General features: G+C 45.9%; 3 protein-coding genes across 7 annotated transcripts in view; 2 read left to right on the top strand and 1 right to left on the bottom strand.

The window, feature by feature from the left end:
* The first annotated feature begins 5,398 nt into the window (after positions 1–5,398).
* On the top strand, positions 5,399–8,370 carry CSKMT (citrate synthase lysine methyltransferase). Of its 3 annotated transcripts, none has more exons than XM_081891963.1 (2): positions 5,399–5,523; positions 7,415–8,370. In XM_081891963.1, the coding sequence occupies exons 1-2, from the start codon at positions 5,409–5,411 to the stop codon at positions 8,080–8,082; spliced, it is 783 nt and encodes a 260-aa protein (XP_081748089.1). In that variant the 5' UTR covers positions 5,399–5,408; the 3' UTR covers positions 8,083–8,370. The 3 variants fall into 3 exon arrangements, with proteins under 3 accessions (XP_081748089.1, XP_081748090.1, XP_081748091.1); XM_081891964.1 differs by having other exon boundaries at positions 5,404–5,523; positions 7,331–8,370; XM_081891965.1 differs by lacking the exon at positions 5,399–5,523 and adding an exon at positions 5,537–5,800.
* Positions 8,371–8,826: 456 nt separating this feature from the next.
* LBHD1 (LBH domain containing 1) overlaps positions 8,827–23,143 on the bottom strand; it is a 49,412-nt gene continuing 35,095 nt past the window's right edge. Inside the window, exons 1-4 of one of the 3 annotated variants that reach the window (XM_081892011.1) lie at positions 16,732–16,861; positions 12,446–12,706; positions 10,607–11,006; positions 8,827–9,936 (exon numbers count right to left, since the gene is read on the bottom strand). In XM_081892011.1, the coding sequence (XP_081748137.1) occupies positions 9,893–9,936; positions 10,607–11,006; positions 12,446–12,634 (633 nt within the window). In that variant the 5' untranslated portion in view covers positions 12,635–12,706; positions 16,732–16,861 and the 3' untranslated portion in view covers positions 8,827–9,892. Of the gene's footprint in view, positions 9,937–10,606; positions 11,007–12,445; positions 13,551–16,731; positions 16,862–23,143 lie in introns of those variants that run through there. The other 2 variants (XM_081892012.1, XM_081892010.1) reach the window with 2 other exon arrangements.
* UQCC3 (ubiquinol-cytochrome c reductase complex assembly factor 3) lies at positions 22,119–22,947 on the top strand. Its single transcript, XM_081892095.1, has 2 exons — positions 22,119–22,332; positions 22,638–22,947. The coding sequence occupies exons 1-2, from the start codon at positions 22,213–22,215 to the stop codon at positions 22,767–22,769; spliced, it is 252 nt and encodes an 83-aa protein (XP_081748221.1). The 5' UTR covers positions 22,119–22,212; the 3' UTR covers positions 22,770–22,947.

The following is a 23,143-nucleotide window of genomic DNA, read 5'->3' as shown; positions in this document are numbered from 1 at the left end:
AATAATAATAATAATAATAATAATAATAATAATAATTTATTTCTACCCTGCCCATCTGGCTGGGTTTCCCCAGCCATTGTGGGCGGCTTTCAACAGAACATTAGAAACAGAACATTAGATAAAACAGCTATAAATCCAGCTGAAAGGCTGGATTTGAGTTTATTGGTGTCCTCTCAAATCATGGATGTTGGCTCATATTGGGGATGTAAGCTCTGTACCTACTGTCTTATTTCATTGGTACTGTTGCTGTGGGTTTGTCATTGCTTTGGCCTAGAACGATAAACTTCTATATAAAAAACCTACTAAGTCTTAAGCTATTTTACCACCCCCCTGCCTTTCCATTGCTTTTATGGGCTCACACAAACTACATCCTTCCAAATATAGCAATATATTTGCTATTTAATTGTGCTTGAAGCATAATGAGTTAATTTGAAGGCGGATATATCTCCAATTTTTAAATTGAAACAAATATAAATGAAAAGGTGTTCTTAATAATTCGGGACACTTGTGCATTTCACGCTGAAATCAAAGTTGAAAGGGTAAAAGCAAGTAAATCTGGTGAACTTAAAAGGATCTGGATGCACCGATAAATTGTTGCTAAGGCTACGTGTCACCAGATAGATTATCGGCAGTTATTAAGTGCTGGAAATTCCTTTTACAGCTTTTCAAGCTAGAAGCTCTCAATAGAACAGGAAACTATCAAAGGGATAGATTTGAAACCTCTGCCGGCACGCAATGAATTAATAGTTTCACAGTGCCTGCTGGGTAAATGGGAGGGTCTATGCAAATTTAGCACCAATCGCCATCGGAGTAACCAGGCAGAATGCTGAGAAATTGACAAGATCGAAATAATAATCTAGTTTTGAGGTTAAATTGTCGATCTAGAGGGTGCTGAGTTGGAAATGTTGTCAGAGTGTATTTTGTGGAATTGGAAACGGTGCTGAATCTGATGGGTCGGTGAGAGCTTTGCGGCGCCATGTACCCACCATCACCTCAAAAGTCATCGGGAAAGGAGACCTGAGTAATTTTTGTTGACGTTGGTATCGCTTCTCGGCCTTTTGGCTAAGATCAAGTGTAGTATCTGTTCTTATCAGTTTAATATCTGATATGTCCTCTATTTGAGGACTATATATTAAATGGATTTTTGGAATTGGGAGATGGAATAGGGGCTTGCTCCGTCCACTCCATGCATCGACCTGGTATTGCAGTACCTCCAGGAACGGTGCACCTCCCTCTGGGGGGAATATTGTTGGTGCAAAAAAATAGATAAAAGTTGTTTGGAGTGTGGAATGTGTTTTGACTATTACCAAGCTTATGCTGTACAAAGCTTATTGAGAACCAAAACACAGGAGCACTTTATGCTTGTTCTGAAAGTTTTATAGAGTTGTCTAACGGAACAACTTTTGCAAAAATGCATATATTTGGAGAAAACAAATGAAGTGATGAAAATGACACACACAAGTGCATTAGTTGTACCTCAGGCTACGAACACTGCAGGTTGCGTGTTTTCAGGTTGCAGATACACCAGGTTTCGGCGCTTGTGCATTGTTGTTGTTGTTTAGTCATTTAGTCGTGTCCGACTCTTCGTGACCCCATGGACCAGAGAACGCCAGGCACCTCTGTCCTCCACTGCCTCCCGCAGTTTGGTCAAACTCATGCTGGTAACCTCGAAAACACTATCCAACCATCTCGTCCTCTGCCGTCCCCTTCTCCTTGTGCCCTCCATCTTTCCCAACATCAGGGGCTTTTCCAGGGAGTCTTCTCTTCTCATGAGGTGGCCAAAGTCTTGGAGCCTCAGCTTCAGGATCTGTCCTTCCAGTGAGCACTCAGGGTTGATTTCCTTCAGAATGGAGAGGTTTGATCTTCTTGCAGTCCATGGGACTCTCAAGAGTCTCCTCCAGCACCATAATTCAAAAGCATCAATTCTTCGGCGATCAGCCTTCTTTATGGTCCAGCGCTTGTGCATGCACAGAAGCAAAAAATGTATGGTACATGCGCAGAAGCGCACGTCACATCACGTGCATGCTGCGAACACTGCAGGTTGCAAACGTGCCTCCCGCACAGATCACATTCGCAACCAGAGGTATGACTGTATTAAAAACAGTTTGCCTGCAAAAATGTGTACTTTAGTCAAAACTACAGACAAAAAAGCCCTGCATCAGCCTGGGGTTCCAGTGCCTCCAGGAACATGGCACCTAATTTTCTGCTGGTTCAGAAAAAATAAAAAAATAAAACAAGTAGCATAATGTTCTGCTTCAGAATGTTCTAGTTCCAAATTCTAACCAGCCAGGCTCTTTCCAAAATATTCCAATCACCTCCCCACCCATCCGCTCAGCATTTAATGGCCACTGACTTGACTTAGTCACCATTGGTTTCCTCCCTAAAAATATATATATTTGTTGTACTTTCCGAACTGTCCTGCCTGCTTATATCTCCAGGGAGGGTGCCATTTTGACTACATAAGGCCTGGCATTTCAATGAACAGGTTAAGAAATATGCAGCAGATTTTAGGAACTCCCCCCAACACTGCCGCCCAACAAATTAGAGGTTTAAGAAGGCATCAATTTCTGTCCTTATTCCTGCTCCTCACAAGCAGCACTGATTCCTTTCTGCTGCAGTTTGTCTTCCAACAAGAGTCAAGTTATTTGTCTAGCTGTCTGCTGTGGCAGAATTTTACATAATGAATTACAGTATGATTATGTTATTTTACAATGCTTGTTTCAGTGCAAAGGCCATTCATTTCCATGCAAAGGTAATGCCATGCAAATGTGGACATTGGTTCTCATTTGCCCGTTTAAGGGAATGGCTGCTGCCCCACCAACCACAATCTGTAATCAGTCAGCCTCCTTCTGCCTGCCTCCCTAGGGAACAGAGGGGGGGCTGCCTGCCAGCTTCCTTTTCCTTAGAATAATAATAATAATAATAATAATAATAATAATAATAATAATAATAATAATTTTTTTTATTTATACCCTGCCCTCCCCAGCCAAGGCCAGGCTCAGGGCGGCTAACAAGCAATAATAAAAACAAGTTGAATGAATACAACTTAAAAACAAGATTAAAATACAACATTAAAATATTGAAACCTTTAAATATTAAAATGCAGCCTCATCACAGGAGGAGAAAGGAAAAGAAAAAAGAAAGAGGGGGAGGTAATCAAATTGGCTCCAAGCCAAAGGCCAGGCGGAACAACTCTGTCTTACAGCCCCTGCGGAAAGAAATCAGATCCTGCAGGGCACTGGTCTCATGAGACAGAGCGTTCCACCAAGTCGGGGCCAGTGCTGAAAAGCCCTGGCTCTGGTTGAAGCTAATCTGACTTCTTTAGGGCCTGGGACCACTAGGGTGTTGTTATTTATGGACCTTGAGGCTCTCCGTGGGGCATACCAGGAGAGGCGGTCCCGTAGGTACGAGGGTCCTAGGCCGTGAAGGGCTTTAAAGGTCAAAAGCAGCACCTTAAATCTGACCCTGTACTCCACCGGGAGCCAGTGCAGCTGGAAAAGCACTGGGTGAATATGCTCCCATGGCAGAGGCCCCGTGAGGAGCCTTGCTGCAGCATTCTGCACCCGCTGGAGTTTCTGGGACAGCTTCAAGGGCAGAGCGAATTACAGTAGTCAAGCCTGGAGGAGACCGTCGCATGGATCACTGTGGCCAGGTCAGGGCGGGAAAGGTAAGGGACCAACTGCTTGATGCAGCAAAGGTGGAAAAACGTCGCAGACTTGTCTTTGCAGAACTCAGAAGAGGCGGAGGAGAAGGAGAACAAGGGAGACTTATCTGGCCCCACCTCTGTCATTCTGGTTCCACTTCCTGCCTGGGCTCCCTGCATTTCAGGCTTCAGTCCCAATGCAAACCAGGCACCACGCTCTGGAACCTGCAGTTTGTTAAAGTTGCTTGGAATAAAGGAAATATTTATTCTGCAACTCTGCTTTGCTTGGCTTGACAGCTGAGTTTTTGCAGGATGCTCTCAAGGGGAACAGGAAGTTAGGAACGGGAAAATTTGGGGACCTGTACTGGCACGCAATGAGTTAACAGTTACAAGAGGCCTGACGTATAAATGGGCGGGTCTATGCAGATTTAGCACCAATCGCCATCGGAGTAACTAGGCAGATTGCTGAGAAATTGATAAAATCGAAAGAATAATCTAGTTTTGAGGTTAAAATGTCGATCTAGAGGGTGCTGAGTTGGAAATGTTGTCAGAGTGTATTTTGTGGAATTGGAAACGGTACTGATTCTGATGGGGCAGTGAGAGCTTTGCGGCGTCAAGTACCCACCATCACCTCGAAAGCCATCGGGAAAGGAGACCTGCTTAATTTTTGTTGACTTTGGTATCGCTTCTCGGCCTTTTGGCTAAGATCAAGTGTAGTATCTGTTCTTATCAGTTTAATATCTGATATGTCCTCTATTTGAGGACTATATATTAAATGGATTTTTGGAATTGGGAGATGGAATAGGGGCTTGCTCCGTCCACTCCATGCATCGACCTGGTATTGCAGTACCTCCAGGAACGGTGCACCTCCCTCTGGGGGGAATATTGCTGGTGCAAAAAATAGATAAAACTTAAATTCTTTGCTCAGATATATTTCAGCATTTTTTCCTCAAAATATGCTTTTTTCTCAATGCTGTGTGTAAGCTCGGTTTGATGTCTCAGGAAAATACACCCGTTAATAAAAATATCTGTTTACTCCTAAGGGTTGGAAGGAATCTCCGGCGATCATCTAGCCCAACTGCCTCCAATGCGGGACTCTTGAACTCACAATCCTGAAGCTGAGTCTCATGCTATACAGACTGAGCTATCCCAGCGTGCTCATTCATATATCCATAAAAACAAAGGGCTTCAACCCCATAACAATGTTTGAAGCTTTGCGAATTAGATCCTATAAGAAGCTTAAAGGTGAAACGTCTCTGCAACGTAGACGAGCCACATAAGACCTATTCTGCTTTTTTGATAACTCAAGTCTCTTAGGGTGGCAGCACGATTACACTTTGGAACTCCCTGCCAATTGATATCATGCCTTCACTTTACTCTTTCCCGTGCCGGCTAAAAACATATTTGTTCCTGCAAGCGTGGACAAGTTTCTATACAGTCGATGCGAGTTTTAATCTATTTTTAATCGGATGTTATTTTAACGTTTCAAAAGTCTTGAACAGCAGACCTCTTTGAGGGGCGTAGCGGTGTATATGAGTTGAAATAAATAAATTGGAGGAAGAATCGCAACAGCACCGCAGCCCCATAAACACTAACAAGCAACCTTAGCAAAACCCGGACAGCAAACAAAGCAATACAAACACACCCAATTAGCAGATAACGACAACCTCAACAACCCCCTTCCCTAGATCACATCCTCCACTTCCTCCTTGTGCTCTAGGATCTCCTTAGCTCCTCCTTCCCCCTTCCTCCCGCCCCACTGAAGATGGCAGCAGCAGCAACAACAGCAGCAGCAAGCTGGCTGAAAGGTCCTCGGGGTGTTTTCAGGACGCTGGTGCGCTCCTCGCTTTCTTCTGCCTCTTCCTCTTCCTCTTGGTCAGGTGGGTGCCTCTCACGCCAAGGAGAAAAAGGGAGGGCAGGGAGCTTTTGCACGTTTGAGGTTTGCAAAAAGGCTCCTTTCAAGGGATCTGAGCATTCATCCTGATCTGCTTGCATCAAAGCTTAGGCGGCGGCTGGGCTCCGGATTTGGAGATTTATTAGATGGTGTTGCCATCTATAGTGCAAACGCGCCATACATCTGAAGCGCACGTGCTCCTCAAAGATTTCTGGGAGCTGTAGTTCGTTAAAGGGGTGCCAGGAATTGTAGCGCTGTGAGGGGTAAGCTGCAGTTTCCCAGGGTTCTTTGAGGGAAGGTGAGGGCTTTAAATGTATACACAACCACAGACCGAGGGCACCCCAAACAGGAATGCTCTGCTATGTAAAGAGTCTTATGCTGTTTGTCTGCATTTTTTTACGTGTGTGTATACTCTCTCTCTCTCTCTCTCTCTCTCTCTCTCTCTCACACACACACACACACACACACACACACACTTGGTCTGACAGCATCAGGTGCAGCAGCTAAGCAGTTTTGTGCTTCATCAGTCCTTGGATGAGAGATCATGCCATGTAAGAGCAGGATTTAAGTATAAGTTAGCATTCCCCCCCCCCAAAAAAAAAATTATTTATAAACAGTATAACCAATCTTTTTTCCCCTTCTCCTCCGATGGTGTTTGTGCATTGGCAAATCTCACAGTTTGCCTTCAGCATGCTGATTCCTTCCTCTTGATTCTTGGTGATCCCATTTTTGCTGCATTTCAGTCGCCACACAAAACCTGTGTTCATGATTGGAGGGAATAATAGAGGGTTGGACTAGATGTCCCTCAGGGTCCCTCCCCACTCTGATTCCAACTTTTGAATTATGCTTTGGGAAAATGGCTACCCCAAGGGAGTCCCAGAAGGGCAAAAACCGCCTTTTAAGGTACTGAGGGCCACTCCCAACATCCTGTCTGATGCTTATGCATGATGATTTGTGCTTATCATGACTGTGTCGGGGCAATTGCATGCAATCCAGCTTTCAATACAGCTTGAGCCTGCAAAAGCCTTGGGGCAGCCACACTGCTTCATCCCAAATTGGCGCATAACGCTGCAACCTTCTCCTTGAATCCTGTAACTTTTTATATCACAGATCTTCTGGTTTATTTTTGTCCTGCATTGATGATGATGATGATTTTCTCCAATTATAAAACAAATGAGAACATAACAAACACGATTAGGGAATGTACATCAAATAATAAATTTGAATATACATCGAATAATAAATGTCCTGCTTTTGTGACAGGGGGTTGGGCTAGATGACCCTTGGGGTCCCTTCCAACTTTACAATTCTATGATTCTAAGTCACAAAAAAGGGCTGGTTAATGCCAAGGGAGTAAACCACCTTGGATTTAACTTCTGAGTAAATGTGTGCTTAGGACTGCGCTCTGGAGAATACCCTGCGTGTTTAGTTTTATTTTATTTTTTTGATTTTCAACTTTCAGTGCAAAATTACAACAAAAATTACAAACACTGAATCAAAAATAAAACAAGGAAAAAAAACACAAGAGAAAAAAGAACACAAGAAACACAAGAAAACAAAAACACATCTACAAATAAAACCATATCGTCATTTTAATCGTTACAGTACATACATATGCACATATTGACTTCCTTCCTTTGTTCTAAGACCTCAAAATTTTTACTCTTTCTAAACTGTTGTGTCTAATGTAGATTACCTCTATCTTTATACTTTTTTGCTCCATTTTTCTCTTTCTTTAACCCTGCAAAGCTTCGTTCGTATGTGTTTAGTTTTAAATTTTTGTGGGGTGAGAGGAAGGCAAGGCGACAGCTGAGGTCCAGCGAATATGTGGCCTCACAGTTGACACGCGGCGCCTTCTGCCTCTATCCATCTTCCAGATGATCTCCTTCGGCAAATGGACCGGCGTGACGCCTGGGACCGCTTCTACACCGCTAAGGAGAAAGGAGCTTCGCGTCCTGGCCACTTTGACTGGTTCTTTTCCTACGAAGCTGTCTCGGGGTTCCTGCTCTCCTTCCTTCAGAGCTTGCCGGCCGGCCGGACCCAAATACTAGACGTCGGCTGCGGCACATCCGCTTTAAGCCTGGGGCTCTTTCGAGACTCGCCCCGGCAACTTCACATCTCATGTTTAGATTTCTCCCCTCCAGCCATTGACTCCCTGCAACAGCTGGTAAGGGAGAGCCCCCCACCGGGGCACCCTCTTTCTGAACTGCACTGCTTCCTGGCCGATGCCACTGCCTTGACCAGCACCTTCGAGGAGGGATTGTTCCACCTCGTCCTCGACAAGGGGACCTGTGATACGCTGCTACGATGCCCCCAGGGCCCGGGCAGAGCCAAGACGTTGGTGTCAGAGTGCCTGAGGGTGCTGAGGCCCACGGGGAACCTACTTCAGTTTTCCGATGAGGATCCGGATGCCAGGGTGCCATTTTTGGAACAGGCAGGGGGGGTGAAAGTGACCGTGAAGGAAATTGCGCATATCGGTGGCATCTGTTACTATGCTTACATACTAAGCCCAGACTCTTCAGGGACCAGTGGAGCTGTCAAATAGAAGAGGAACCGAAAAACTATATCCTATGGGGTGAAGTAAAACTTTCAAGGCCAGCTGGGGTTTAGAAATTGGGTGCTAGCTAATGCTCTTCAAGCAATCGATCGTGTAGTGTGGTAGCATCTGCTCTCTGGAACTCCCTGCCACTTGATCTTAGGCAGGCGCCTTTGTTGTGCTGTTTTTGACGTCTGCTAAAAACTTTTCTGTGTAAGCAAGCCTACCCAGGGAAGAAAGCGCTGGAGGCAGAAAACAACAGGAATGGCAAAAGGGAATGAAAATGAGCCGGTTTGAGAGTTATTCTCATTTATTACATTTCTCACCCACCCTTCACCATCAGGTTCCAGGGCAACAGTTTAAAAATAAGTTATTTTAAAATAAGTTAAAACAGATGACAGTCGAGAGAATAGGATAGGTTCTAAGATATACATACCAGTATATCTGAGGTGTCAAAGAGGTTAATCTTTGGCATATGATAAAAATTACATAACGCAGGCGCCATAAGCAGCTCTGTGGGGAGGAATTCCACAATAGAAGGGATGCCATGGAGAATGCCATCACCCAGACCTCCACCACCCCAAATTTGTGAGGGTGGTGGAACTACCAACAGGCCCCCACTGCCAATCCTAACACTTGAGAGGCAGCCATTCAGATACCGGTTATTTGGGGCCTAAGTAATTGAGAACTCCAATCCTTAAGCCAGCTGCTGCATTTTGGGCCATTTGAAGTTTCCAAATTGTCTTCAAGCTCAAAATAAGCATCTGAGGCTTCAGTGACAGGGTACCCTCACGCTACAGACCTGCTCCTTCCATCTGCATGTATATAGATTTATACACAGGCAAAAAACCAAGGATGGAGAACCCCTTTCAGTTTGAGGGCCACGTTCTCTTTTAGACAGCCCTTTGGGGGCCTTGGGGTAAAGCAGATGTGTCTGAGGAGCAGATGTGACTGGAAAGAGTCCCAAGGGCCAGACAGAGCTTTGGCTTGAGATGTGAAGGCCTGGGGGGGATGTTTCTTTAAAAAATATTATTATTCCATGCTTTTTTCTCCCGAGCCTTCACATTTCTAGACCTAGAGAGTCACATTTGCCTCTCCCGCCCCAGTTTAAGCCAAGAGCTAAATGGAAAAGGAGGTGGCACCGTGTCGGAATTGTGGGAAGGAGCTTCAGGCCTAATCCTCCGCTGACAGACGCTCATCCCAGTTGATAGAATGACGCTGAAGTCACCATTGCCATGTTTGTCTTCAGGCCCCTTTGCCTGGGAAAGTGGGACGTGACAGAGACAGGATGTTTGTGTTATTGTGTTCTGTGAAGTGGGACTATTGTCCTTTTTCTCTTTGCTGTCTGATGCTAGAGAGAGAGAGAGAGAGAGAGGGAGCCATGTTGCAGTGCTCCGCGTGTGTTTATATGTAAATAAAGTAGATTAGCCCAAATGCTGAGTTGCTGAGGTCTGTTACGCAAGCTGCAAAGACTCTGCGGATCCCTAAGTGTGCCGATGTCTGTTGGCAGCGGCCGCTGTGATGTTCGGGCTGAAGAAAGCTTCTGAAGCTCCCGAACGATCGACCAGGAGGGAGAGAACATGCCAGTCGAGCATGTGTCTCTGCCAGGGTCCTACTCGAGTGTAGGACGAGCTCCTGACATCTGCTACCCCTCCGAGAGACACCTCAAAACAAAACAGCAGGAGGCGACTTTTGCTCCTTTCCAAGGCGATGCCCCAGAGTCCCTTTCCAAGACGTTGCCAAGTCGTGATTAGACGTGGGTGGCGTTGGGAAGGTGCCGTATCTGTCTATCCGTCTCGGGGAAATGTTGGGCAGAATGTTACAGAAGCACCTCCTCCACGTCGCTGTCGAAAGACGACAATCCTTGGGAAACAAGAAAATGGGAAGAGGCGAGGAAGTTACAGGGGGACCTGGGACCCGGATAACCTGAAAATCTTTCGGAAAGGATTCTGGGCCGTATTCACTCAGTAAAGTGTGGCATACTAGGGTGCTCTTTTTCTAGGAAAAAGTGGTGCCAGAACTCACCATGAACGTCTCCTATTATTATTATTATTATTATTATTATTATTATTATTATTATGCCACCCTTCATCAAAAGATATGAGGGCGGTTCACAAGAATAAAATACAAGCTAAAACATACGTAAATAATGAAACCAAAACAACAAAAATAACAGTACAGTGGTACCTCGGATTAAGTACTTAATTCGTTCTGGAGGTCCGTTCTTAACCTGAAACTGTTCTTAACCTGAAGCACCACATTAGCTAATGGGGCCTCCTGCTGCTGCTGTGCTGGCAGAATACGATTTCTGTTCTCATCCTGAAGCAAAGTTCTTAACCCGAGGTACTATTTTTGGGTTAGCGGAGTCTGTAACCTGAAGTGTATGTAACCTGAAGCGTATGTAACCTGAGGTGCCACTGTAATGGCGCCCACCTGAGAGGTGCCAGAACTGAGTTCTAGCAAGTTCTGGCTGAAAAAAGCCCCACCCACAGATCAAGTTGGGATTTGGGGGGTGGGCACTAGTAGGACTCACCTGCCCCCAAGTCCTCCTCACCGTCAGCAAAGAGCTCGTCTTGCTCCACCTCCTCCAGCAACGTGAAGTTGGGGGGCCACCGCAGCTCCCCGCTTTCCACTTCGCCTCCTTCGATGGGTTCCACTACAATGGAGGGCAGGCGAGCCTTCCCTGACCACGTCTCCACATAACGCTCCTCTTCATACAGCCCCTTGAAGACGCTCTCACACAGTTCCTCACATGGCGATTCTGGGCACTGGCCCCCACAAGGGGCTGGCCGGACGCACATCTCCTCGCAGGGCAGCTCAAGGGGGTCCCTGGACATCTCCTCGTAGGTCTCGCCAGGGAGGTCGCTGCATGACTCTGAGGGGGAGCCACGGAAGGGATCTGCCCCCAGGCCCTGGGGAGGGCTTAGGAAGAGCTGGAGAGAGAAGTGCAGAAGAAATTTTAATCCAAATCAAAGAACGGAAGGCCTGTTCACACGTTGGTGATTTTTTTAATTCGGGACATAGAGGCTGGGTTTTGTTTTGTTTTTATATCCCGCCCATCTGGCTGGGGTTCCCCAGCCACTCTGGGCGGCTTCCCAAAAAATATTAAAATACTGTAATACATCAAACATTAAAAGCTTCCCTAAACAGGGCTGCCTTCAGATGTCTACTAAAAGTCTGGTAGTTGTTGTTCTCTTTGACATCTGGTGGGAGGGCGTTCCACAGGGAGGGTGCCACTACCAAGAAGGCTACACACCATGTGTTTAATTAAAGCGCAGGATTTCCCCCTAAGAATCCTGGGAACTGTAGTTCAACAAGGGTGTGGGAATAATAGGGGCAAAACTGCAGCTCCCAGAATTCTTTGGGGGAAGTCGCATGCTTTAAATGTGTGGTGTGCATGCAGCCTTTACAAGTTACAGGGGGGAAGATTTCAAGCAGCTTATTGACAGTCAGAGTGAGTTTGACAATGGAGCAAATACCCTAGAGCAGGGGTAGGCAAACTAAGGCCCAGAGGCCGGGGCTGGCCCAGTCGCCTTCTCAATCCGGAACACAGACGGTCTGTGAATCAGTGTGTTTTTACATGAGTAGAATGTGTGCTTTTATTTAAAATGCATCTCTGGGTTATTTGTGGGGCATAGGAATTCGTTCATTCCCCCCAAAAAAATATAGTCTGGCCTCCCACAAGGTCTGAGGGACAGTGGACCGGCCCCCTGCTGAAAAAGGTTGCTGGCCCCCCTGCCCTAGAGGAATGGGTGGGTTCTCCCTTCCTCCAGTGGGAGCTGGACAACCACCTGCTGGGCTGCTTTAGCTCAGCTGTGGGGAATCTGTAGCCCTCTAGATGTTGTTGGACTCCAACTCCCTTCACCTCTGACCATTGGACATGCTGGCAAGGGGCCGATGGGAGTTGGAGTCCGAAAACCTCACTGGACTCCAACTCCCATCATCCCTGACCATCAGCTATGCCAGCTGTGGCTTAGCTGACCTCCACCTTTACAATTCTGCAGTTAGTAAATTGTGATAAGGTTTATGTTGCTCACGTCATCTTCAGTTTGCCATTTCCTTTTCTGGTAAATAAAACTCTTCCGATAACTAGGGGGAAAGACTCCAATTGCAGTAGACAAAGCAGCTGAGCTCACACACAGAGACTGCTTTGAGCTAGCAGTTCAACTCTTGTAAAGCTTGCATTTGGATGTCCCAATTGCCAAGACCCTAGTGAACAGGGAACATCAATGAGGACATTCGCTGGCTTTCTGATTCATGCTTTAGACGCTGGATGAGAAGGATAAGGGAAGCTGCTCAACTTGCACAGGAGGGAATTATATTATCTGAAGATGGAGGTGGACAACAGCTCGAAAGAGCCTTCCCGTCTTACCTGGGTGTTCAAACAAGGCGCTCGGTGGGAACTGTCCTCCCTGGCTGAGATCCACTGCATCTCCTGATCAGTGTTTGGACCAGGTTCACCACTCATGGCAGGATCCAGACCTCCTGTAGACATCTGGCACGCAGCACACGTTTCGCGCGGGGTGTCAGGGCCCTCACAGCCCCTCATCATTTCAGTCATGACTGCATCTGGGAGCAGGCTCTCGAGAGAGAGATCCAGAGAGACTCAGGCCCCTTCCAGCTTTTGAGGCCCCTATCCATAACAAAAAATAAAAATGAATACACACGAAAGCAAAACAAGATCTGAGGGGACACAGTCACCACAGCCTAATCTTGTGTTATCAGAACCAACAGTTTTACAAGCATTTGAAACTCTTTTAATATGCCAAGAATTATGGGAGCAGTCCTTTGTCAAGGGTGCAGAGATGTTGGGAAACCCCTCACAGAACTACAGTTCCCAAAGAGGTATAACAATCAATATCTTTTCACAGGGAACTTGTAGTTCTGTGGGAGGAAGAGAGAGGTCTCTGAGCAACTTTCAGCAACCTTAACACATACCTTCCAACATTAATCTGATAAAAAATAGGGATGTCTGAAGGAAAAGCAGCACATTCTGAGATCAAATCAGAAATCAGAACGGCTTCTGAAAATCCACAACTCTCCCTGGAGAACAGGGACACTTGGAGGGTCTGTAATAACAAACAATGGCTCCCCCCCTTTTTTTTTTGAGGGGGAAGCCATGATTGTTTCATGTTTTGCTTTGAATGTGTGGTGTGCATGCGGCCTCAGAATCGTGTCCCTCTCTAATAGCGGAGAGCTCAGGGTGCGGCCGCTTAAGAAGGATTAGGGTCTGAGTGCCCTGACTCTGGCCTGGGATCTCATGGAAGCACTAAAGCGCTTTGTCCTCGTGGCCAGATAATCCTTCAGCCATAAGATATGCCCACATATCCCATCACTGCATGTGGAGCAAAGGGTCTGTGGTGACGTGACCCTGGCTGCATAGGCAGCCTGCTCCCTCCCTCTGAGAAGAGCAGGCCCACGTGGAACATGCTGCGTGAAGGGGTTGTTATAGGAATTCTAAGGTCTGAGAGAGAGAGAGAGGGAGGGAGAGAATAAATGTTCATAAAAGTACAAGGCAAACGCACATGCATAAGTATAGTACAGGAGAGTGTGATAGGAATTTTGAGGTCTTAGATATATGTTAAATGTTCGTAAGTGTACTAACCAAGCATGTACAGTGGTACTTCTGGTTACATACTTAATTTGTTTCGGAGGTCCATTCTTAACCTGAAGCACCACTTTAGCTAATGGGGCCTCCCGCTGCTGCCATGCCACCGGAGCACGATTTCTGTTCTCATCCTGAAACAAAGTTCTTAACCTGAGGTAATAGTTCTGGGTTAGTGGAGTCTGTAACCTGAAGCATCTGTAACCTGAAGCGTATGTAACCCGAGGTACCACTGTACATAGATCAGCACAGGAAGACCGACCTGAAACCATTTTGATTCCCAAACTGACCAAATGTTTTCTCTGCAAGGTCAAAGGAAAATGGAAAAGCCTCCCCATTGTCTTTTCCTTCACAAATCCTGTCTTAAGGGCACATTTGGCTCAGGAATTAAGTGTTTATCATTACAAAAGACTGGTCAGGCTCCCCAGGCAATCCAATCAAGTGACCATTAAACAGGTAACCTGGCAGACAGGAGGTAAACAAAGCACTCAGATTTCTGCTGTAGACTGCCCTTTCTGTGATGTAGATATGATGTATGGGGGGTGTCTTGAGCTACACCCATTCTGTGATGTATGTATGATGTTTCTGGGGGTGGTCTTGATCTACAGGGTGGCAATTTCAAAAGTCTATATAAGGGCTTGCACACCATTGTTCTGGGTTCCTCCTCCCTCCTGCGTGCGGTGAGTGAGAACCATGTTGCAACAGATCAATAAAGATCAGGCTTACTAGCTGCTTTGCTTCTCAATATTCTCTGGTTGGCCTCTGTTATTTTCTCCTACCAATAGGGAACCTACGTAAGGACTCTATATGGGTCCTTGGATACCCCATAAGGGAAATTGGGCAGAGTTTTGTTTACAACAAGAGCAATCCTGAAACCATTTTGACTCTCCCAAATTGACCTCAGATATTTCTCTGCAAGGAGGAAGGAAATGGGAAAAGCTTTCCAATTGTCTTTGGACTGTAGGGGCTTACACCTCCCTGTAAATACAGTCTGGCAAGTATCTGATTCAGGAAGTATTTACCATCTCCAAGGAATGGCCAGGCAACCCAGAAAAGGCAACCAGATAACGCATTATCCGGTATCCTGGCAGACAGGAGAGAAGCAACACACACACATTTTTGCTGGGGACCACCTCTTTCTGTGATGTATGTATGATATTTTGGGGGCTGGTCTTGAGCTACAGGGTGGGCAATTTCAAAAGTCTATGTAAGAGCTTGCACACCAGTGTTCCGGGTTCCTCTTCTCCCTCCCTGCATGGGGGGAGTGGGGGACCCTGTTGCGGCAATTTAATAGAGATCAGGCTTACTAGCTGCTTTGCTTCTCAATATTCTCTGGTTGGTCTCTTGTTATTTTCTCCTTCCGACAGAGAACCTACGGGCTCTTGGGTTTCCCATAAGGGAAAAAGGAGCAGTTTTTTCTTATAACAGGGTGCTATTGTGGCAAAAATATTCCAGCTGGGGGAGCCTTCTCTCCCTGGAACGGAAATATTGTCCTCCTCCGAAGCATGACAGACTCATTAAACGCAGAGTCTTATAACTCCTGAAGCAACCCAAAACTCTAAGGGACTTGCAGCAATGTCAAAGTTGGGCTGGTCAGAATCTGAGGTCACATCTTCACCACATGTTGAAAACGCTGCTATACTGCTTTAAGCAGTCGTGGCTTCCCGCAAAGGATCCTGGGAACTGTCATTTGCGAAGGGGTGCTGAGAGGAGACCCCTCACAGAGCTATAGTTCCCAGCACCCGTAACAAGCTACAACTCCCGAGATTATTAGAGGGAAGGCACAAAGTGGTAGAGATGTGATTTAAATGGAGAGTGTGGATGTGAGCGCTCTCAAGAGAAGCTGTTTGGGAACTTTGCCACATTAAAAAGCAAACAAACAAACATGTTCTTGACATGCAGAAATTAAAGAGGTGAAGCTCCTCCTCCCCACCTCAGATATTTTGTCTCTACCCTGAATAAAAGCTTCACTCTTCTTAAAAATATTTCTGGTGCACAAGGCAATGAGGGGAAAGTTGCAATTGCAGAATGTGTAGTATACCATACTGAAGTCCTCATTTACTAGCATGTTGAAATTGGGTCTGGGAATTAACAGGTAGCTGGTGTAACTAAAGAGGCTACACATTCCTTGCCAGAACTGTCCCTTCAACCTATTTATCTATGGTTGATATGTCAGCGTAGACAATAACTGAGTTAGATGGAGTGAGCTAAAAGGGAGTTTCACATGTTCCTATATTTTATTTTCAACACCTGCTGAAAGCATTCATCTTTGAAGACGCCTTTCCCAGTCTGCACCTATACTGGCTCTCCCCCCTCCCGTATTTCTTAATTGTTTTATTACTTCTTGGTTGCCACCCTGGGCCTGGATATAAACTTAATAAAATGAAATAAATCAGCTCTGCCTTCAGAACTATGAGGAACCATGGAATCTTACGTTATTTGGGAGGGGGGAACCATGGTTCAGTGGTTCCCTGTTTTGCATGCAGATTGCCCCTGATCATAGCTGTCAACTTACAGATTTGAAAATAAGGGACCAGCAGCCTTGAAAATAAGGGATCCGCAGTCAAAATAAGGGATCAACAATTACTTTGATAAAATACATATTTTGTTGCGTGCAAATGGCTTTAGATACCTATTAGGTCCATAAATTACCATATAGCATATATTCAACACAAAAAACAGCAACAATTTGTTGTTGACAAAGGACAGCTGGACATAGAAATGGCCCCATTACCTCCAGCAGCTTATTTAAGAGACATCATCAATAAGGGACAGCAGCGGGACATGGCGCTGAGATAAGGGACTGTCCCGCCAAATAAGGAACGCTTGACAGCTATGCCCAGGTTGGGCTGGGAAGAAGAGATTCCCCTCTGAAACCCTGAAGAGCTGCTGCCAGTCCGTGCAGGCAATACTGAAGTAGATGGACCGACAGCCTGACAGCCTAAGGCAGCTTCCTATGTTCCTATAGGAACTCCTCGAAAACAAGGCAGGAGAGCAGGTTCAGTTGGGAATCTGACAAGAGGAACCCTAACCCCTCCCCTTCAGTTTCTCACCTTTTCCTGGAAATCGGTCCTGTGAGATCTTGGGTGGATCCTCTTCCAATTCTGAGGGCTCACCTTCTTCCGGCAGAAGTGGAAATATCCTCTTCCTTGTCTGGTGGAATTGGTGGGGCAGAGAGGGTGTTCGCTTCCCCAGGCTCTGGACAGAATAACAGAGCCATGGGGGGGAGAAGGAGGGGCTTCCAGATCCAGGGGGTGAGGTCACCCCAGGACACTGGCCATCCATCTCTATTCCCTGGATATTAATCGCCCTCTGAGATCATGGAAACTCAAAGCACAGCTAATGAGCTCAAGGCAGAGATTGTCACAGGGCTAGTGCGAAGGGTGGGGAATGCCTTACTTAAAGCAGACAGTGGTGTGTGCCTCATTGCAAATATCAAGGTGTAAGTGGGTTGCCAACTGATGGGACAAACCCAGCTGGGCCTGCACCTCTGCTTTTAATAGTGGCTTGACCCTCAAGTGAGACTTCTGGTTTTTTAAATAATATTAATAATAATAATAATACATTTTTGTATCTAACCTTTCTGACGCATGTGCATCACTGAAGGAGGCATCCATTGATTTAAAAAAGGCAACCTCACAATAAAGTCCCAGCATCAGTAAATTACAGTGGTACCTCAGGTTACAGACGCTTCAGGTTACAGACTCCACTAAACCAGAAATAGTACCTCAGGTTAAGAACTTTGTTTCAGAATGATAACAAAAATTGTGTGGCAGCGGTAGCGGGAGACCCCATTAGCTAAAGTGGAACCTCAGGTTAAGAAAAGTTTCAGGTTAAGAACGTACCTCCAGCATGAATTAAGTTCTTAACCCGAGGTACCACTGTACTGTGGTACGAGAGATGAAAAACGATATTCAAATCAGAAAGTTGTCCACCCAGGCAGCAAGGCAAGAGCAAACTCTGGGGCTTCTATTTAAACAGCACAGAGATGAGTGTGCTAGTCTGCTGACGCCAACATCTCTAACAGCACAGGAGCAGGGGCTGGTAAACAATATGGCGCCTGAAGGATTGCCCCTCAAGGGGCAATCAACATTTAACAGCATTATCCTGCTTCAGTTCATCCAGGCAACAATCTCACATCTCCTATCATATGATCCATTTTTGTGAAGCATCCTCTGAGATTAAATGGGCTCATCCACTCATAAATTTACTGTGGATATTAAGATACTTGTGTCTGGCTTCCCAGCATCTTCAGTCAAGTCCCCCGCCCTCCAATTAATTTGGATTTCCCAAATCTGATGATAATCCAATTAAGGGGAGAAGGGAAACCATCATTGGCTGTGTGCACATTGTCATAAACTCTGGCTCCAATGTGCTCCCAATGTGCATTTGAAGCCTCACACTCATCCGTTTCCCGTAGTCTATCTAGAAATTCTGCTGTTTGATGCATTTCCCCACAAACCACCTGCCACCCGATTTGAAAATGCAAGCTGAGATGTGTACTGTTCAGGCAGATGACAGCACACCTGTGCAGAAGACGTCTTCCTTGAATAGGAATTCTGTGGCAGGTGGGCTTTCCCAGTTTGGGGAAACAAATCAGGTAAGCAGTATCGGGTGAAGACACCGTTCCCCTCTCTGGTGTGTACAGGAATGCAGAAATTTGACTTGAAACACAGTGTGACAGATGGGGCCTTTCAATGTGTAAAGGTAAAGGTAAAGGGACCCCTGATCATTAGGTCCAGTCGTTGCTGACTCTGGGGTTGTGGCGCTCATCTCGCTTTACTGGCCAAGGGAGCCGGCGTACAGCTTCCGGGTCATGTGGCCAGCATGACTAAGCCGCTTCTGGCGAACCAGAGCAGCGCACGGAAACGCCGTTCAATGTGTACATAGCCACAAAATCACATTCCCCGACTTCGGATACACTGAAGTACATTGTGATATCATACTGTTGTTTTTTTAACGCACAAGGTGATATTTCATCGGACGAGCCAATAGTGAGGTGTAGGGTTGCCACATTTTTTAGGTTGCTTCTTTGTTTTAACCGGCCCCTCCCCTGGTCTTTTATAAGCAACTTATCTCCCAGAAATTGAAGCGGTGAAGAAGATAACTTTCTCTCCATTGCCAGAGTGTTCCAGGCTAAAACCACCTTATAACAATGGTTCTCAAACTTTTTTCTTGGGAATAAAAATGTGCTCGTGCCACATCAATTTTTTAATCGATAATAAATACGTTGGGAAACACAGCTACGATTGTCTTCAGTATCACTTGATGTTCTTGCTCTCGTTTTGAAAAGACATCTATCCACATTCTGCAAATAAAAAATAATTATTTTGATACTATACGACGCTGAAATGTTTAAAGGTTTCTTTGATTGTCCTTGAATCTTCCCACAACACTTGCCACCCTCTCCTGCCACACCAATGTTGCATGCCACACCCTCGGAGTACCACTGCCTTACTAGATTGCCAAGGAAATCTTTTTACCTTTCCACATTTTTGCTTGAGGTTGCTGTGGAACAAAGAGCACTCTGTTCTGCATAGAAGGCAGGGCAAAGAAACAGCCTTTTCCCACGTGCCACCCCTTTCCCTGCAACTACCTCCTGGAACACCTACGCACATGACAGTCATTGCTTCTTTCCAAGCTCCATCATGAATCCCACCTTCCCCTCAAGCCTTTGGCGTATGAACCTTTTACCTTTACACCATTAAACCACATTTGAAACATGTTCTTTCCTTCAAAAAAATTCTGGGCACTGTCATTTACCTCTCACAGACTTACTATTCCTGTTATGTATTGAAGTTCTCACCCTGGCCACCAGGAGTATCGTGTATATAGTTTTCACTCAGGTCCACGTCAGTTACTTTAGGCGGGAAACCCTGGGTTGTTGTTGCTATAAATGTTGACAGCCGGCTGCCTATAAAAGCAGGCCAGCTGAGCTGTTTGCTGTTCAGTTCTGTTCCAGCTTACAAATAAAGAGCTGCTTTGGAGAAATCGCTGCGTCGTCTGCTATGTCTACCCACTATTTAACAATTCCCAGCAACCCTGAACAAGCCACAATGCCCAAAATAATTCAAAAGGAAGCATTGCTTTGAATTGTTTTAGAGCTATAGTGTGTAAAGAGACTCAGAAAGGCATTGCTGGTCAATACGGAGTTAGATGGTCCAATAGTCTTACTCCATACAAGGCAGCTTCCGATGTTCTTATTTATTCTAAAATAATTACAGTGGTACCTCGGGTTAAGAACTTAATTCGTTCTGGAGGTCCGTACTTAACCTAAAACTGTTCTTAACCTGAAGCACCACTTTACCTAATTGGGCCTCCTGCTGCCGCGCCGCCAGAGCACAATTTCTGTTCTCATCCTGAAGCAAAGTTCTTAACCCGAGGTACTAGTGGAGTCTGTAACCTGAAGCGTATGTAACCTGAGGTACCGCTGTACTAGCTTACTACTACCCTATTACCGTTATTATTATTGTGTAACAGTTTTCTGTAAGGCAACGAAAAGGCATTGAAAGTGGAAATACAAATGCTCAGAGTATACAAAATGCTTCCAGCAAAAATCCAAAACAGTAGGTTGTACCAGGGCTAGCTCTACTCAAGAGTCGACCCATTGGAATTAATGGACATGATTAACTGAAGTCCATGAATCTCAATGGGTATGCAGAATTTAGTTGAATGCAAGCTAATCTTAGCCAGAACCCAACTTCCCATTCAAGGAACACAGGGAGTGCCTTACAGTGAGTCAGACCATTGGTCCCGACTAGCTCTGGATTGTCTAGACAGGAAAACAGACTCCCACAAGACCAGGTGGACTCTCTTTCCTGCAGGGGATTGGACTAAATGACCCTCAGGGTCCTATACAATTCTCTGATTCTAGACTGACTGGTAATGGTTCTCCAGGGCTTCAGATCTGGAGATTCTGGGGCTTGAACCTGCGACCTGCTGCATGCAAGGTAGATGCACTTTACTTATTTCTATTGTTAATTACTCATTCCTAAAATAATACGAACTTCAGAGCATGGGAAGTCACCCAAAATATATATAATTTGGCATAAAATTTGGTCTTCTTGGTTGTATTATAATTTGGAATGTATTTATTGTGGTTTTTGTTGGATTGTTAAATTGGAAAACTCAATAAATATTATATAAAATAATGAATATGAGGATAATCTCATTCGGCTCTTTGGTCATTATGAGACATTAAGATCCTTTGCGGGAAGAAGATGTGAGCTCTTTCTGCAATGTCCGATACTGTATACGGTTTCCAACGCACCATAAAATAATCCCTTTGGCATCTTTTCACCAGTGTTGTGAGGTGGGATTCCCACCACCCTTGTGCTTTATTTTTCCAGGGGAAAAGAAACCCGTCACATAAGGTAATTAGTAGCAATCAATAGATGCCAATTGCCAATAAATATCAGGCAGGCTTGGCAGTTTCAGAGCATTTAGCTTAGTTTGCTAAATAGGATTGCAAGGTTGTTTAGTCGTTTAGTCGTGTCCGACTCTTCATGACCCCCTGGACCAGAGCACGCCAGGCCCTCCTGTCTTCCACTGCCTCCCTCAGTTTGGTCAGACTCATGTTTGTAGCTTCAAGAACACTCTCCAACCATCTCGTCCTCTTTCGCTCCCTTCTCCTTGTGCCCTCCATCTTTCCCAACATCAGAGTCTTTTCCAGGGAGTCTTCTCTTCTCATGAGGTGGCCAAAGTATTGGAGCCTCAGCTTCACAATCTGTCCTTCCACTGAGCACTCAGGGCTAATTTCCTTAAGAATGGATGCGTTTGATCTTCTTGCAGTCCATGGGACTCTCAAGAGTCTCCTCCAGCACCATAATTCAAAAGCATCAATTCTTCGGCGATCAGCCTTCTTGATGGTCCAGCTCTCACTTCCATACATCACTACTGGGAAAACCATGGCTTTAACCATACGGACCTTTGTTGGCAAAATGATGTCTCTACTTAGCATGCGGTAAATTGAGCACTCTCAAGGGACGCCTTTATCCATCTGGTGTCCTCCAGATATTTTGGACTACAATTCCCATCAGCTTCGCTTTTCCTTCAGAGTAACACAGAAAAAAGAAGAGGAAGCTGCCTGCTACTTCCATCTACCGGCCCTTCTAGCTCAATACTGCCTACACTGACTGGCAGTGGCTCTTCAGGGTTGCAGGCAAGGAGCTTCTTTCAGAGATGCCATTGGGGACTGAACCTTGTGCATTGCAACGCAGATGCTCCGCCACCGAGCTACGGCATTTTCAGGGCAAATTTTAAAAACCAAATCTGAAATAATTCTTCTAACACAAATGAAGACCCGAGTTAGAAAGAGCAAGACCCCCTTCCCTCTTTGGCGCTCCTTTAACATCTCCATAACTCTCTCCTTTTCTTATCTCTAGGTTGCGGCCGGGACACTCTAGCCCAGACACACCTCTGCTCGCTAGGTGGTGCGCCACCTTTTTTCTTCCCCTCGCCCTTCCAGGGAGGCTGGTCCTTCCCGCTTGTTTTTTGGGGAGTGTTTTTGGAGCGGTGGGGTGTCGTTTGCTTCCATGGAGACTGCCTACCGCGTAGCAAAGGGGATCTTGTTCGTGGCGGGGTTCACGGGCGCAGGGCTTGTGCTTTGGGCCGTGGTCGCGCCGGACGAAGCGCGCAGAAAGGAGATGGCGAAGGTGGGCGAAAGCTCCAGTCTCCGGGGTTTGCGGTGGAGGTCAGAGGAAGCGACGGTACACTTGTGGGGAGCCCGGGCTCAGCCCGTGGCGTTTCCGGCTAAAGGTAGCAGCTGACGAGAAAGAGACCCCAGAAATCCTGAGAGAGCTGCTGCCAGTCAGAGTAGAGTATACTGGCCCCAATGGGCACATGTAGTCCTCCCGTGTCTGTCTCTGTAGTCGTAGCTGAAACTCTCCAGCGGTTTGACATCACCTTTGAAGGCACCTCTCTTGGATCTTAATCTAAACATCTTTATTTCTTCCTCCAGGAGTTTGCTGATGCTGCCCCACAGGTGTTGACTGAGCGGCAAAAACATAACGCCATGGTAATGGAGATCCTGAAAGAGGCATCAAAGACGGATGAGAACGTGGCTCACAAGCCGTGGCCCTGGAAGAAATAGCAGTGAAGCAAAAAGAGTCTGTGCTGGCTGGACTCTATTCTAAACTCAGAACTTTGCAGAAGCTGGATCTAGGAGGACTTTACTGTCTCTTCAATGGAGAGATTCTTCTGTTTTGTCTTCTTGCTGTAAGGCTTGCTTTGGTGTAAACATTGAGCGATAAAATTTCCTTTGTAAATCACAGTGACATCTGTGCTTATTTAAGGGTTTGTTGTAAACTAACAACAAAACAAAAATAAGTTTGTAGTTACGATAGTAATATGTATGTAGAGAGAGGGGGGCTTATATTTTGCCAAGTTGTCTGTACAATGGCAACATACACTTTACAGCCATAGCTGGATACCTCAGCCCCAGGGGCCAAGTGCAGACCTTCAGGC

This window comes from Podarcis melisellensis, assembly GCF_964234715.1.
Source record: "Podarcis melisellensis genome assembly, chromosome: 16".
Lineage (NCBI taxonomy): Eukaryota > Metazoa > Chordata > Lepidosauria > Squamata > Lacertidae > Podarcis > Podarcis melisellensis.
Note: the sequence above shows the minus strand (reverse complement) of the source record. Positions and strands in the feature narration are given on the sequence as shown.

What these genes read in the sequence shown, in the direction of transcription:
- CSKMT (XM_081891963.1), top strand. Translation starts at nt 5,409, where the DNA reads ATGGCAGCAGCAGCAACAACAGCAGCAGCAAGCTGGCTGAAAGGTCCT. An exon ending in TTCCTCTTCCTCTTGGTCAG is followed by an intron (nt 5,524 to 7,414) that starts GTGGGTGCCTCT and finishes TCCATCTTCCAG; the next exon opens with ATGATCTCCTTCGGCAAATG.
- UQCC3 (XM_081892095.1), top strand. Translation starts at nt 22,213, where the DNA reads ATGGAGACTGCCTACCGCGTAGCAAAGGGGATCTTGTTCGTGGCGGGG. An exon ending in GCAGAAAGGAGATGGCGAAG is followed by an intron (nt 22,333 to 22,637) that starts GTGGGCGAAAGC and finishes TTCTTCCTCCAG; the next exon opens with GAGTTTGCTGATGCTGCCCC.